Below are 16,350 nucleotides of genomic sequence, written 5' to 3'. Positions count from 1 at the left end.
CTTACTGTGAAAACTGAGATGTGGTTCAAGTCTGAGGGCTACTCTGTTTCTTTTGTCACTGAAAAGCAATGATGCGAGGACTGTTAATGTCAAGGTGGTCTTCTTTTTGGGAACCTCCATGAAACCTCAAGTAAAAAGCTGCTAAGACTAGTTAATGAGTATGTGTTATGCTCGAAATAGTTGTATGATGTGAGTGTGAAACCTTCCAGAAATATTTTCAGGGGGTGGAGAGAGGAGGATGGAAGCACTAAAAGGTATACAGCACTTTTTGAACTCTAGTCAAATCTACTTTGAAATGGGAGTAGACTTAAAGTCAGTATATGAAAGCTGTGTAAATAAATGTGGTGATCAGGTGTGCATATAATTTAAACAAATCCTGAATTTCTTATTTTGCTGCTCTCTTTACAGACATTTCTGAAATAGAGTCAAACAGATCATTCTCCCCTCAAGATGACAGATTACTTCATTCTGATCTAGATTCACATTCATCCAATGAAAAGCTGGAAGAGAAACCAAAGTAAGAAGTAGTCTTTTCTAGTCCATTTTTCTAATGTGTCTTAAAATATATGGCATTATCTTATCTGATTTCACTACACTTTTTTTTTTCCTTTAGTGCAAAAGATGATCCGTCCACTAGGATGCCCAGGATGGGAGCAATGCCTACACCATTCAAATCGATCGGTGACATTGCTACTCCTGGTGTTACAGTTGTAGACACAAACAAAGAAATGAAGTACCAAGATGACCCACCAGGTCAGAATTTGAAGTTTTTGGTTCATTTTTTTTTCCTTGGTTGCAGAATGCCTTCTCCCCCAATCATGTTGACATATCTAGTATACACTTCATGTCATCTGCATCCTGACACACAAAGAAGAGGTCTGTCTTTGCTTTGTGGTGCAGAAAGAGAAGAAACACTTGAGATTCTTTGATGGCAGTTGGTTATTAGAATTACTGCCTCAAAAAACAAGTACTTTCCTAGAGCATTTACTGTAGCCTATTGCCCTAAGCAGCCAAATGAAGCTATTCCTGAATCTGGTTTGCCTGTAAGAGTTGTCTGTTCCTCCCTTTACCTTTTGCTCTATTTCAAGAATTTAAAAAAAAAAAAAAAAAAGGAAGTAAATAAATTCTAGTAAAATAGATGCTTGACATTTAAATCTATATTACCTTTGGCATGGAAGGGTTTCGATTGCTATCTGATAGCTTAAAATTGCTGCCGTTTATGACTTTTTCAATAGCTCAGTAACTTCTACTGGCTTTTTTTATTTACAGTTTCTCAACCAAAAGCAGTTGCAAGAACGATTCTTAAACCCAGCCCTGAAGATGAAGCAATATATGGGTAAGGTGGCACTTGCCATGTTCTTCTGCATTCAGTGTTCTTCCAGTGACCTGTACCTGGTTCTTGGTTGTATGGGTTTCAGGTTTTTTTTTCCCATTTGGAGAGATACTCCTTTTACAGCTTAATGCCAAGAAGAGGTGACATGCCTTCTAACTGACCATATGTGAGTTAAACTTAGTTGTAAAACTATCTGCCTGGAAGCTATAGACTTGCCTTCTACCCGGAATATATAGAACACCCCTGTGCTTCTGGACTTGCATGGCAGTGTGCACAGTGGCATAGTTTTGTATTTTTATTCTGCTCTACTTGGCACTTTGAGATAGTATTTGGAGTACTGTGTCCATTTTGAGGCTCACCAGGACAAGAAAGGCATTGACATACTGGAGCGAGTCTAAGGGGTCAGTGGCTGCAGCATATGACAAATGAGAAAAGACGGAGAAAACTGGGGTTTTTTTAAGCCTGGAGAAGAGAGGACTGAAGGGACATCTTACTGCTCTCTGCAAAAACCTAATGGTTAGTGGCTGTAGAGAAAACAGAGCCATACTCTTCTCAGACAGGTACAGTAGTAGAAAAAAGAGCAAGGGAACAGAAGAAAATTTTTAATGAGGATCATTAACCACTGGAACAGGTTTCCCTTGTAGGCTGTGGTATCTCCACCACCAGAGATACTCAAAAATGTAAATGGTCAAGGCCCTGAACAACCTGCTTTGAGCAGAGGGCTATTCTAACCTATGCAATTCTATGGAAATGTATTTTACACCTCTTCCATTGTTTCATATGTACACAAAACAATCCTCCCCTTCTCTGCAATATTAAGATACAAAGAGAATGTCCTCTAAGTAATTAATAAACAAGCTTTTTGCAACATAAGGCCAAATGTGTGTCTATACAAGCTGGAAATTTCTGTACAGAAATTGATGTCTCTCCTTCAAATCCAAGCCTGTGCAGTCCATATTGCATTTGTAGTCTCTGCTTGGAAGTGAACAAAATATTCCTTCCAAAGTTTATTTTTGTGTTTGTTTTGTTGCTTTTGTTTTATTTTGTTTCTTTTGTAATTTTTGTAACTAGTTAAATGGAACTTGGTAGGCTTGATTCTTTAACAATTAAGATACTAAATGTTGTAAACTGTATTAATAGGAAACCAACTTATGCGTTTTCTTTTGAGGGTTTTCAAATGCAGAAATCGAAGGGAGAAGAGCACTGAGACTGTAAGGAGAAGCCTAAAGATAACTCTCTGAAGATATTCTGTAGCTTGGAGTATTTTCCCAAATGGATTGTCTGGTCTTTTCTGGGTTGCCCCCTGCATATGTTGTCGTTGATGTGCAAATTAATCAAGTGATTATTTTGGTGAAGGGGAATTTATAATACAGGCTTAGGGTATTACTGAGAAAGGCTGACTGATAAGTACTGTCCTCTGTGTTGAAGGTCACTCAGGCATACAGCTTTTCTGACAGCAAAAAAGCTGAACCTAGCCTGGTAGCCTCTCCCAGTGCAATATGAAAGGACTGATTGTTAACATATCAGTAGAATATACTTTGAAATAGTTCTCATTACAAGAAAACTTGAAGACTTCTGTCTAATTAACATGTTAAACTGCAAAGAAAATAGGTGTAAATGGAAGGTATATGACAGTTCTCAAGCATATACAGGAAAAAACAATGAGTATGATTACTTGTAACTCAGAGGGTTTTCACAAAAGACCCAGCTCCTCATAGGAGAGAGGATCCAATAGGTAGAGGACTATTTGGGGACTTCAGGAACAAGGAGTTGTTTTCCTGCTCTGTCAAGTCTGTCTATGCTACTTATTCACTTTTCCTAATTCAGTTTCAGAAAACTGCAAATTCTCTGCTTTGTTCCCTCACTGAAGAATTACCTGGGTAAATACAGTCTATATAGTGAAAGAAAGGGACTAAGAATGTTATTAATACAATTTTGTTAACAGAGTTGCAATTATTTTCTCTTGACAACCTGTTATATGCCTAACACCTGGCCTTACTTCTGTTTTCTGCCTGTAAATCTTGTAGTCCTAATACGAAAATGGTGAGATTCAAGAAAGGGGACAGTGTGGGTCTACGGCTGGCTGGTGGAAATGATGTAGGGATATTTATTGCTGGAATTCAAGAAGGCACCTCAGCTGATCAGGAGGGACTACAGGAAGGAGATCAGATTCTTAAGGTATGAATCTGTGTCCCTGAAATGCAAATGTCTTTTGTGTTTTGTAGTTTGCTTCTTAGTGGAATTATGGAAGAAATTAAGATGTTAGCAAGTCAAGTTATTGCTTTGGAAGTGTATATGTGTGGTGGAGGGGGTCTTAACTGAAATGAGTTTTTGAAGGAGAGTTGTCTATCAAGGTTTAGTTTAATTTTCTATGGAAGGGTTAGGTAAGAGAAATATTAATCAATAAAAATGCCACTAGATGGGAGAATAAATTTTCTGTACAATGCTTCTTCATAGTCTTAGAGTGAGGAAAAACTTAAGCCAATTCATTTTTCTTCTTTCATCCTTCTGATTTCCATGGACAACGGTGATTTATTTTTCCAGTTTCCCAATTATATCATCTATGCCATTTTGTCCTCTACATTCTCCTTTATTTTTCAAAAATGCAAATAGGAGGCTAATGTCATTTTCTGTCTATTTTCTCCTGTGATAGCCTTAATTTTCAAGGTGTTTTGGAGTGTGTCAAAATACAAAAATCTAGCTGTGCACGTCCAGGACCGTGTTACTTCAGAAAGATTACTGTTAATGGCTGGAATAAAATAATCCTGGTGGCAACAGACATCCATATTGACTTCAATAAAAAAGTATAAGAGGAGAGAATATTTAAGATTTTTAGATCAAACAAAAATCTTTGGTTATTCCTTTTACTGTTGATTTTTCAGGTGTTGATTTTTTATTTTTTTTTTTTTAATTTTTTTTCTCTCTACACAGGTAAACACTCAAGACTTCAGAGGCATTGTTCGGGAAGATGCTGTTTTGTATCTCTTAGAAATTCCCAAAGGTGAAACAGTGACAATTTTGGCTCAAAGCAAATACGATGGTAGGTGCTTTGAATAAAATGTGTGTATATCCATGGATCTTTTAAGCTCTGTTTTGTCAGTGAAACCACAAATAACGTCTCTTGCGCTTATTGTTGATAGCATTTTATTTACTCTCCCTTTCAGTAGTTTGGCTATGTTCCATACCACAAGGATCATACAGATGTACATATGTGATGTGTTTTTCAGAGCACTTCTCCATCTCTTTTGTTATTAACAAGTAGCCTCTCTTCTTAATCCTGAAGAGTGACAATGTACCGCGTGTTCCTTCTGCTTTTCTCTCTGTAGCAGCTGGCCCAAGATCTGCTGTTGGCATTACTTTTCTGCTGTGTCTTGGCAGTCATAAGGGATTCAGTCAGCAGCAAAGGGACAGTTTTACTGATGAACAGTTAAGCAAGATGAACAGTTAAGGAGCAACAGTTAATGTGAAGGCTGTTTTTTTGCACATTTTTGAGTGGAGGGAAAGAATTTCAAAACTGTTCTCTAGAATGACAGCTTAATCTTTCTTGGAAGTTTAAAAAATATAAACTGAAGGGGAGTTCCTGTTTTAGTCTACAGAGACATCATGGCCTGTGGTAGAGGAGATTCATTCTTCATCAGAAGCCACTTTGAGTGTGAAAAAGAGTCACCACAAAGCTTAGCATTCACCAGAGGGGAGATCTTTAGAGTAGTTGATACGCTGTATGATGGCAAACTGGGAAACTGGCTGGCTGTGAGGATTGGAAATGAACTGGAAAAGGGACTCATTCCAAATAAGAGCAGGTAAGGTGGCATGCTGTTTTCCTACCCATTGTTAGAACTAATTTTTTTTTCCAAGTTATTTTTGCTTCCTATGTCATACTTTTCTTTCTTTTTTTTCCACTTACAATGGGAGGGTGAGGAAAGGATGAGAGAGGGTGGTGTTACCTACATAGTAGATCAGGTATTTGCAACACAGGCCTAGAACTTCTGTCTCAGCAATCAACCAAGGTTTGACTGCTAACTTCAATTCTTCTTCTAGAAAGCTGGTGTAGGGTCCTATTTTTGCCTTATTTTTTTCCCCTTTTTTTCTCCCTTCTTCTCTACCCCCTATCTCATCCCCAACCAAATCAAATCAAACCAACCCCCCCCCCCCCCCAAAAAAAACATCATCAGACCCCTACACCTTAGGACGCTCATGTGCAAGAATATTCTGATTAATCTTTTAAAAGAACTTCGGTGCTTGTATTTCTTTTGTATATCCTTATGGAAAATGTTTCAAGAACTTATTCCAAGGCTAATATTTCTCGGTAGCTGTGGTCCTTATTTTTATATGAAATACAGAGTGAAGCACAGCAATGTTTTTTGCTTAAATATGCTGTCCTAGACAAAATTCATGTGAGGTAATAATAAGTGTTCAAATGTACGCAAATGAGTAAAAGTATTAAAATTCATCAGCAAAAAGTCTGGGTATTTTTAGACTGCAGCTTTTAAGTTCTTGAGTGTGGTTGTGATTTTAAGATGAGGGGAAAAAAGCTCATGACTGCATTGTACAGAAGTTCCTGAAATATCACAGGATCACAGATTGTTAGGGATTGGAAGGGACCTCGAAATATCATCCAGTCCAATCACCCTGCTGGAGTACGAACACTTAGATGAGGCTACACAGGAATGTATTCAGGTGGGTTTTGAATGTCTCCAGAGAAGGAGACTCCACAACCCCTGGGCAACGTGTTCCAGTGCTCTGTTACCCTCACTGAGAAGAATTTTCTTCTCAAATTTAATTGGAACCTCTTGTGCTCCAGTTTGATCCCATTACCCCTTGTCCTACCATTGGTTGTCACCGAGAAGAGCCTGGCTCCATCCTCCTGACACTCACCCTTTCTATATCTGTAAACATTAATGAGGTCCCCCCTTAGTCTCCTGTTCTCCAAGCTAAAGAGACCCAGCTCCCTCAGCCTTTCTTCATAAGGGAGGTGCTCCACTCCCTTAATCATCTTTGTTGCCCTGCGCTGGACCCTCTCCAGCAGTTCCCTGTCCTTCTGGAACTGAGGGGCCCAGAACTGGACACAATATTCCAGATGTGGTCTCACCAGGGCAGAGTAGAGGGGAAGGAGAACCTCTCTCGATCTACTAACCACCCCCCTTCTAATACACCCCAGGATGCCATTGGCCTTTCTGGCCACAAGGGCACAGTGCTGGCTCATGGTCATCCTGCTGTCCACCAGGACCCCCGGGTCCCTTTCTGCTACGCTGCTTTCTAATAGGTCCTTCTTATGTGACTCCCCCGCCCCTTTCCTGGTGAATACATTCTGTCCTCTCTGTTAATTGATTTGACCAAACCAGCCTTTGTTTTTATGCTGTAGTTACTTAGCTTACAAGGCCTAATGGAGAAAAGAGTAGTGACACTAATTTTTTAGGCCTTCAGCTCTGAGTTACACTCACCATTCTTTTATTTATGCTTCTGTGAGTTATCAGTTTAAGACCTGAGGACTCATTCCCACCCAGCAATTTTGTAGCTGTGGCAAGTTGTAGCATCATTCTGACACTATTTTTGTTCCAAGGCAGAAGACCCTGGACTTCTCTATTCATTCCTGCACTCATGCTATCTATCCGGCAAATTACCTGTTGTAAATTGAAAATCTGTTCTTCTTCACTGAAAGTCTTTGCCCTCCTTGACTAGTTCTGTACAAATGAATTCTGTACTTTCCTTGTCAGAGCTGAGCAGATGGCCAGTGTTCAAAATGCCCAAAAAGATGGCTCAAGTGATAGGGCAGACTTCTGGAGAACACGTGGGCAGCGATCTGGAGTGAAGAAGAACCTGAGGAAGAGTCGTGAAGATCTGACAGCTATTGTATCTGTGAGCACAAAGTTCCCAGCTTACGAGCGAGTTCAGTTGCGTGAGGGTAAGTGAAACTGCTGTGAGCCAGCTGCTTGTTTATTGCTGGCTGCTTCAGAGTCTGAATGTTTGGTCAGCTAAATAAGTGATTTCAAACAAGTTGGGTTCAGTGTTGAATTTGAGCAACAGGAAGGGATGACATTTTTTTCAGAGTGCAGATTTCTGAATGCTATTAGCTACTCTTTGACTCCAAATGACATGTGCCAATTTCAAGGCTTACAATGAAAAAAAGGAAGAAACAAGCAGGGTTTTCTTGTTTCCTCATCTTCCCCTTGACTAACTGTGAAAGTACAATTCATGTGCCTGAGATCAATCACAATCTAGCTTGCTCATAAATACTGCTTTAACGTTACCTTACCCACATGTTTTCAAAAATTTGTCCAAATGTAATCAAGCTTGATATGGTCTGTGATTCTAAACTAGCTGTATTACTAATGATGTCGAGCAGCTCATGATAGTTTTCTGAGTATTTGCAATTGACAGTATTATGGAACAAAACATACAGTAAAAAGTATTTTAAAGGAGCTCCAGATATCAAGATGAAGACTGAGTAATATAACATAATTCCCCTATTAACTTACAGGGACTGTGTTTGCTTGCACTTGTTTTGACATAAACATAACAATTTTGCTTTTCTTATTCAAGCTGCTTTGCAGCTGGTTTAGCATTTGTGTCTTTATTCACACAAAACGCACTGGGTCAAGGTTTGTGCTATTTTGCTGGATGGAAGGATTACTGAAGATCTGCTGTATGTTTTTGGAATGTAAAATTCTCTCAATACGTCTTCATTAGAAGGAATAAGGAAGCTGTTAAATTAAAACAGTCTCTTTTGCTTTCTGAGCTGATAAAATAGCTTTCTGTATGAGTTATGTTCTTGCACAAACTTTTGGGGAAAAAAGAAAAATCTATGTTTTTAATATCTTCAGCTTATTTGTAACCTTGCCTAGTAATTGAGGATCTTGTCTGTGTCGCTTCACTTGTATATAAAACCAGTCTTATCAGACATATATTTTCTCCATATATTTTTTCAGCTGGTTTTAAGAGACCCGTGGTGATATTTGGCCCTATTGCAGATGTTGCTATGGAGAAGTTGTCAAATGATTTGCCTCATCTGTACCAGACAGCAAGTAAGTTGTCTTCCTAGCTTCCTTGTCACCCGTCTGTAACTGAGAGAATGGATAACTTAATAATCACAGCTGCTCAGCCACTCCACATGAGCTAAAATGTTGTCTTTGCAGAGACAGAACCCAGAGATGCAGGTTCAGAGAAGTCAACTGGCGTAGTGCGCTTGAACACTGTGAGGCAAATCATTGAGCAGGTAGAGTATTTCTCTGTGAAAACTGCTTACCCTCAAAGGCATGTTCTTTGAGTTGTCTGCTCCTAAAACTTGCGGAGTCCTCAAGTCTTCACTGCATCTATTTCTGCAGTAGACTTGGCTTAATGATAGGACTGTTTTGCAATTTTTCAACAACAGTTTATATGATTTCCTAGCTATCCTCCAAGTGGGAGAGTGAACTGCATATTAGAAATTAAATTTTCCTTCCTTAGTGCATTCTAAATCTGAACAGGTGGTTGTCTGTGTTTTACTATATGCTTTCTGAATTTGCCATGGAGGCTTTACTGTCACACAGTGCTCTATTTGCTCTTACCGAAATGTAAAGTTTTAGATTTCTTCAGAGTTGCTACTATTGAAATGGACAGGAAGTGACTATGATAGCTAAGTGGCATCTATTGAGATCGCGTTGGCTCTTTTTCTAATACTGTTTAGAGATCAAGTAAATAGGTGGCAATCAAGAAGCCTAAAAATCTTAAGGCAAAAATAATGTACTCTGCAGCTTATTGCCCTGGGCATAATCAAATCAATGCCAGAGGAGTTAGTGTTGTACAGAAGTCTGTTCAGAGCTCAGGCCTCACTGAAACACACATTTGAAAATCCTATTCATCTTTGTACTACAAGTGGCTAAGGAGGAATATATCAAATGAAGAAAGTGAGATTTGCCTTAGCTAGTAAGAATAGATAGAAGTTCACAGATAGCACCCAGAATAGCTGTGGTAGGGGCAGGTAGAGAGAAAAGTTAGTTAACTTTCACTACCTATTTAGGGAAAAAAAGTGCAATAAGTGTGTTTTACTTACCATGAAAGTTAGTTAACTGACATTCAGGCAAAAGCTGTTCAGAAAAATGGAGCTGAAAGAAAACGGCTGCCTGCTGTGGCTTCTGAATGTGATACAACTGTGGGGGGAAAAATCCAACAAGTTGTCATCTTATTTGGACAAAAATATCCTGGTTTTCCTAGGATGTTCCAAGCACCTCCTCTTGTTTCCCACAAGCAGCACGCTGACTGGGCTTTCTTGTTAACAGGATAAACATGCTCTGTTGGATGTGACTCCTAAAGCAGTGGACCTGCTAAATTATACCCAGTGGTTTCCAATTGTAGTCTTCTTTAACCCAGACAGTAAGCAGGGTGTGAAAACTATGAGGCAAAGGCTGTGTTCCACGTCTAACAAAAGCTCGAGGAAACTTTATGAGCAAGCAAACAAACTGAAGAAAACTTGTTCACACCTCTTCACAGGTAAAGAGGTACATGTGTCTAACCTCCTTAGCAAGAGTGTGGTGGATGTGACTGTGGGTCTTGATGATCCACTTACTACCCTGCATGTTAACTCATGCAAGCTAAAAGTAGAAGAGTGTGAAGATACGGGCATGAGCAATCCCTTCCTTGACTTTTCTCAAAGTTCCTTGTTCTGCCAAATTCTAATACAAAACAAATGATGAATCGGCATACTGTCATTAAAATATAAGTGATTTAATAAGCTTGTGGAATGGACAAACAATAAAATAAAAATACCATGCTTCCGTCAATGATCTGGATGAAATGGCTGCTTAACATTCTCACATAACTAAAACAAAAAGTGTTAAACAGCAAAGACTGGATAAAGGATCACATTGCATTTTCTGTGTATATGTACTTTTTTCCCACTTTTTACAGCCACCATCAATTTGAATTCTGCCAATGATAGCTGGTATGGTAGTCTGAAAGATACAATTCAGCAACAGCAAGGAGAAGCAGTATGGGTATCAGAAGGAAAGGTAAGCAGTCAGTCCATACTCTGCTAAGCTGTACAAATGTCTCAAGATATCTCTTGCCAGTAAAAATTTTTCATAAGTTTGTTTGCCAGTGCTGGATAGGATAGATAAGTGGTTGATTGATATCTTTCTTGGTAATAAAAAATTACTTATTGTTCTTTGGAGCTTTCACCACTAATGCTGTGGCTAAGGGAGAATGATGAGGACTTGCCTTAATTATTCTACTTTAGCCTTTCAGTTCTGCAAAGTAATTCTTAAGGAGTTGTTTGGCATGATGTTGAGTCCTAACTAGACTCTAATTCTTACATATTTAATATTTGTTCCTTAATTCTTACTGACTTTTCTCTAGCTGGACAGCTTGGAAGATGATGCAGATGATCGTATGTCTTACCTTACGGCAATGGGTGCTGACTATTTGAGTTGTGACAGTCGGCTGATCAGTGACCTAGAGGATACGGATGGAGAAGGAGGTGCATACACTGACAATGAACTTGATGAGCCCTTGGATGAACCAAGGATTTCATCTGTTAGCCGGTCCTCTGAGCCTGTGCATCATGAGGAGGTGAGATGATTGGATTTTCAACAAGACTATACTTTGGACTTTCTGAAAGCCCTGTATTTATGCCTTAAAAATGAGTTTTAAAAACTGCAGCTCAGTCTTACCTCTAGTAGTGTTTTGGAGCTACCTTTTGCAGAGCAAAATAGTAGTAGCTCTGCTTTTCTGTCTAACTCTATAGGTTTCTTGATGATGTCTCATCACCTTGAGCTTCGCAATTATGTCTGTAGTGATTGTGGTCAGGTTGCTGACAGTCATTTGTCTCCTGGTTATTGTTCTCAAAATAGTAAACTTGACAGAAAAATGATTGAGTTACTGGATACTGCAGTGATTTTTCTCTCTTATTTTCTTTCATAGAGTTTAAAAAAAACCAATCCGGAACCAAGGGCTCAGTTGAAAAAAGCTGGTAGCAGGGAGATCCTTAGAGAACCAAGTCCACCTCCAGCATTCAAGCCTGAACCACCTAAGGTAAACTTGTAGAAACAATTCTGAATACAAAGTTCCTTTTTCTGGAGAACTCTCCAGGGTGGCACATTACGAAGAGCAATAGGAATTATCAGAGATTAAAAAACATTTTAAGTGTGGAGAGAAGGAAAGACTGAGGGTGTTGCAGGATCAAGCAGACAGAAAAGTGGTGTTATTTATGTGCAATCCCTACATGGAATAAGAAAGTAGACTCCTTTTTGTGTCTGCCGACAAATTGAAAGGCACTCTTTTTAGCTTAGCAAGGACAAATGTAAGTAAATAATCAGGGAAAGTGTACCTGATGGCCATTACAGCAAAGCACAAAACTAGAATCCACCATTTCTGAAATTAGTCTCCATCACTAGAAATTGATGTTAACTGTCTATTCAAACCTTGCTCAGGAATGATGCAGGGGGAAAAATATTTTGATGTTTGGATACCAAATTCTATTTTATCAATTCTTGATTACTTCTGACCCCAAACTCCTTTCCTTATGAAGACGGGTGCCCTCGCATCCTGCATGTATTCAAAATATATTCAAGTATGCCTCGACAATGGAGATTGGGCAGAGCAGGACATGAGTAAAGCAAATGAAGATGAAACAGAAAACAGGTGTGGGTCCTGTGCACTTCTAAACTCCTGGTAGTGTTATTCTACATTAGGTAGTACTAACAAATCATTTGGGATCTTACTTTTCTCTGTGCTGTCACCTACCACATGTTGTAGTTCTGGTAATCCTTAAAAAAGGGGACAGATGAGACTAAGTGTGCTAGTCTTCTGTAGGTTAATCTGTAGTGTATGAGCGTACTTCAAAACATTGCAGCAGTTCAAATACCTTTCAAGTATTACTTTGGATGAGGATTGACACTGTTAAAGCCTTCATTTGAAATGAAAATTATTAAGTTTGTGTGTTTTATACTGACAGGGGAAGTTACAAAACAAGGAGGAGCTATATGACTTCCCCAAGAACTATGACTCCAAGTCAAGTAACATTGCTGTCAGCAGTGAGTCTTCAACTGTATCAGCTAAAGCAGCACCACCACCTGTTTCTGCGAAACCTGCCTTTGGGCGACCCATCCTGAGAAACGCTCAGCCAGCAGTGCCACCTGCAGAGGAGGAGGAGGAGACGGCAAAGTTGGAAGAAGAAGGAAGCGAACAAGAAAATACTCCAAAATCTGTATTGAGGAAGGTCAAAATATTTGAGGAGATGGATCATAAGGCGAGGATGCAAAGAATGCAAGAGCTACAAGAGGCCCAAAACGCCAGGGTATGAAGAGATGCATTCTCCCCATTCTGTGCTTTCCAACGTGGAACAGCCTGCATCCTGAAAATGAAAATCAAGCCCTTGCGTTATGTTGCTTCTGGAGGGAGAATTTTGGGAAACCATACCTACAGACATACCATTGTGTGGTTTGGATTGTGAAAAGAGGATATATTTTAAGGCTTCCTATTGTAACTATAGAAAGCTGTCTTCTAATACTTCTACTGCTTTTGGCAATCTGTTATTTTCACATGCACTTTGAATTACAGCTCTAGCAAAAGTTTATATAATTGTGGGAATATGAATAAGATCAGTTACCAATTTGTGCTTTAGTTGTTTCAGATGTAGCTGTGACCTGTAGATCTGTGGTCTAGAATCCCTAATGAACTGACTTCAAAATAATAGTTCTTTTCTCTTACTTTCTTTTAAAGCTTGAAATAGCCCAGAAGCACCCAGATATTTATGCTGTCCCTGTCAAAACACAGAAGTCTGAACAGAACTGGCCCCAGCCTGTGAGGTAAGGTGTATCCAGTTTAAAGCATTCTGTTTTGATTGTTTATTTCACCAGCAGGAGGTAAACTGATCTGGCCAATTTTTATTCATACAAATAATCCTGCTTTGGTATATCATTTTTTTGTGTGCCTCAAAGATTATTGTAAAGGTGGGGCAAAGTTTCTGTGAACTCTTCTTGGTTTTCGGGATTTTTTTTTTCTTTTAGTTCATTTATAGTATTTTGAGTTACCCAGGAAGACACACTATATGCTTTTGCTGAAGTATTTGCAGAGCCAGTTTTTGCCCCAATCAGTATTACTCAGAAGCCTTTCTGCATTCACACCCTTTGATGTCCATTTTTCCTCTGCTAGATACTCGATGACTGTTGGTCTCTCCTAAGAAATAATTGCTGTTTTAATTACTTAATAACACTTGGTTATTCAAGTACATATTCAGTGGGTAGGGAAACTGAGGATGAAACTTGCCTGAGGTCACCCATCAAGTCTCTTGAAAGGAGAAGTCTTTCATTAAAATTCAGTTCGTTCTGGACTCATTAACCATTGTGTCATCTTAACCTACACACTGCGTATTTCTGCGACTTGAGCAGTCACCTCTGCGAGAGCTAACACTGTGTGATACATTTTGTTTTCTGCTCTGCAGGACTTCTAAGTTTTTCATGCCTCTTGGTAATAGCTAATAGCACTGGGATTTGGTTTTTGCTAGTGAATTAAATCCTTTAATGTCATACTATATAATCTAAAATGCAGAAATTGAAAACACGGAGTTACTATTTTCAGATTTTCATGGTAGATTCAGAAAAGCGTACTTTGTTTATACAGACTTGGCAGATTTTTAGAAGTAGTGAAAAGTAACCTTTAACAACATATGCAAAATGTTTTCTTACATACAGAAATTGGTGGTGTGGCCTTTTTGCAGGAATGTTAATGATTGGCCTAAAGGAAGTGTTTAAGCACAGGGGCAGTATGGAAGGAGAATAACATCTTGTTTTCATACAGTGTGGAGCTGCAAAAATCATGGCTCTTGAAACTGAGGAAATGCCCTTACTTGGCAGGTTTTATTGCTATATAGCTGCTTAGTGTTATTTTGAATGGGTAGCGTCGCAGTGTAGAAAAAGCATATGTGGGTTATTTTTGTCCACTTTTAAGGATGAAAGCCTTGATTGAGGAGACAAGGCTATCAGTTTAAGAAATGTCACATAAGAAGTCTGCAGACCTTGAGACAGGAAACTGGGGATGCAAAAGAAGCAGGCATAGAAAGAATCTGGTCCAAAAATAATTGAGGAAAATATCAGCTGGGGTAGCAGCAACAACTGAAAACCTGTTAAGCTCTTGATGTGTATGTGTATGTCTTCCTGTGTTAGCTCCAGACCTCCGGAACCACAGAAACCTCCTATTAGACCTTACCTAGAGAACCGTGGCAGTTACGGCAGCGATGCAGAGGAGGAGGAGGAGTACCGTCGGCAGCTATCAGACCACTCTAAGAAGGGGTATTATGGACAGCCATCCAGATACAGAGACACGGAATTGTAGGCTTGCTAATATGTGCATGTATAATGCTCTTTCAAGGTTTCTTTCTTCACAGCCGAAGTGGAGCAGTAGTTAGTCTTGAAAACCTGCATTTTTATTGGGGTAGATGTTAAAGGGTACGCTACTCAACTTAGACATATCTATACGCTGGAACTGGAAGAGTTCATTTTTGGGGATATTATTTTGTTAGCATCTAAGAAAAGAAATGACTATTGCCTGAATGATGTTGCCTGTTTTATAAGGACCAAATCCTGAACATTTGTGTTAATTCTTAGTACTTCAATATTTTTAAGATGAACCCTTTTTTCCCATTTATCAATGCTGCCTTTTTGGACTGTTCTGCTGTGTTATGAAAATATGAACTGAGAGATGCATTTCTTAATGCAATAGAACTGAATTTGAAAGTGTATATGAAGAACAGTAAGTGCCTTTAACAAGAAGCATCTTAAACTGTTTGTTTTGACATCTGCTACTTGGTGCAAAGCCATAACACACTAAAAGGGGATTGACTGTTTAACCTATTTTTTTAATCCATTTCATGGTAACAATTCCCTTTGCATGTTATTTTTCTAAGTTCATAGATATAAAATGCAATATTTCATAAATACTGACTGTACATAATAAAGGTGCAATTGACTGGGTTGTTGGAAAGACCAGGATGTGCTTAAACAGAGAAAATGATGTAGAAATTCAATCATATATTAAAATTTACCGACTGCAAATAATAAAGCATATATTCTAGACAAACCTTGTGTATCTTTTGAACAGTAGTATTAGTCTTCTAGAGTCTCTGACTTTCCTAAGTATACCTACAGCAGCATGCTGTTCAGCTCAAGGTCTCGTGTGTTGTTCAAGTAACTCAAAATGTCACTGTTGCTTCCCAATATTCTGACCAAGGTTTTAAAAATTGTTCCGTGGATCACAGAGAAATTGCAATTTGCTGATGGAATAGAAAACATGGTTTTCTAATGCTTCCTTTAAAAAGGTGGAATTGTCCTGTTGGAGCAAAGGAATAGATGCATCTCAGATGGGGAAACCTGCACTGCTCACCATAGATAAGAATCACAGCATAATATAATTAAGGTTGGAAAAGACCTTTAAGATCACTGAGTCCAACCGTTAACCTAGTACTGCCAAGTCCACCACTGAACCGTGTTCTTAACCGCCACATCTGCACATGCCTTTTAAACACCTCCAGGGATGGTGACTCAAGCACTTCCCTGGGCAGCCTGTTCCAGTGGCTGACAACCCTCACCCAACATCCAGCCAGGCCAGATCTCTCTGTACGGCCTTCCTACCCTCCGGCAGATCAACACTCCCACCCAACTTGGTGTTGTCTGCAAACTTACTGAGGGTGCACTCGATCCCCTCATCCACATCATTGATAAAGAGATTAAAGATAGCAATATAAAAATTGATATCTAGAAAGATATAGAACAAGTTAAAATACAGGAACATATAGGGATAATGTAAAAGTATAAAGGAGTAGAAAAATATTGATGAAGATACTACTTTGATGAAGCCTTTTTACATTCAGCTGGAGGGAATTTTGTTACCATTAACACTTTGACAGCTACAGGTTTTTAGAGGTGGGTTCATCTGTACTTCAGTACAACAACTTACCTTGGAAATTTTTAAGTACTTGCTATATTAGAATGTACCTTATAGCTTGGTTGTGTAACAAAGCTAAAGTGAGTGTCCTGATCATCAGTTCT

The 16,350-nt window shown here is 39.0% G+C and overlaps 1 protein-coding gene across 7 annotated transcripts in view; it reads left to right on the top strand.

The window, feature by feature from the left end:
* TJP2 (tight junction protein 2) overlaps positions 1-15,382 on the top strand; it is a 69,538-nt gene extending 54,156 nt beyond the window's left edge. For all 7 annotated transcript variants that reach the window (XM_065046229.1, XM_065046230.1, XM_065046227.1 and 4 more), the window contains 16 exons: positions 409-517; positions 614-753; positions 1,270-1,336; positions 3,361-3,511; positions 4,265-4,373; positions 4,923-5,133; positions 7,048-7,235; positions 8,260-8,355; positions 8,467-8,546; positions 9,589-9,799; positions 10,217-10,317; positions 10,664-10,876; positions 11,228-11,338; positions 12,261-12,602; positions 13,028-13,113; positions 14,470-15,382. In XM_065046229.1, coding sequence (XP_064902301.1) covers positions 409-517; positions 614-753; positions 1,270-1,336; positions 3,361-3,511; positions 4,265-4,373; positions 4,923-5,133; positions 7,048-7,235; positions 8,260-8,355; positions 8,467-8,546; positions 9,589-9,799; positions 10,217-10,317; positions 10,664-10,876; positions 11,228-11,338; positions 12,261-12,602; positions 13,028-13,113; positions 14,470-14,638 — 2,384 coding nt within the window. In that variant the 3' untranslated portion in view covers positions 14,639-15,382. The remainder of the gene's footprint in view (positions 1-408; positions 518-613; positions 754-1,269; positions 1,337-3,360; positions 3,512-4,264; positions 4,374-4,922; positions 5,134-7,047; positions 7,236-8,259; positions 8,356-8,466; positions 8,547-9,588; positions 9,800-10,216; positions 10,318-10,663; positions 10,877-11,227; positions 11,339-12,260; positions 12,603-13,027; positions 13,114-14,469) is intronic.
* The last annotated feature ends 968 nt before the right edge of the window (positions 15,383-16,350 follow it).

Source organism: Columba livia, chromosome Z (genome assembly GCF_036013475.1).
Source record: "Columba livia isolate bColLiv1 breed racing homer chromosome Z, bColLiv1.pat.W.v2, whole genome shotgun sequence".
Classification (NCBI taxonomy): Eukaryota; Metazoa; Chordata; class Aves; order Columbiformes; family Columbidae; genus Columba; species Columba livia.
Note: the sequence above shows the minus strand (reverse complement) of the source record. Positions and strands in the feature narration are given on the sequence as shown.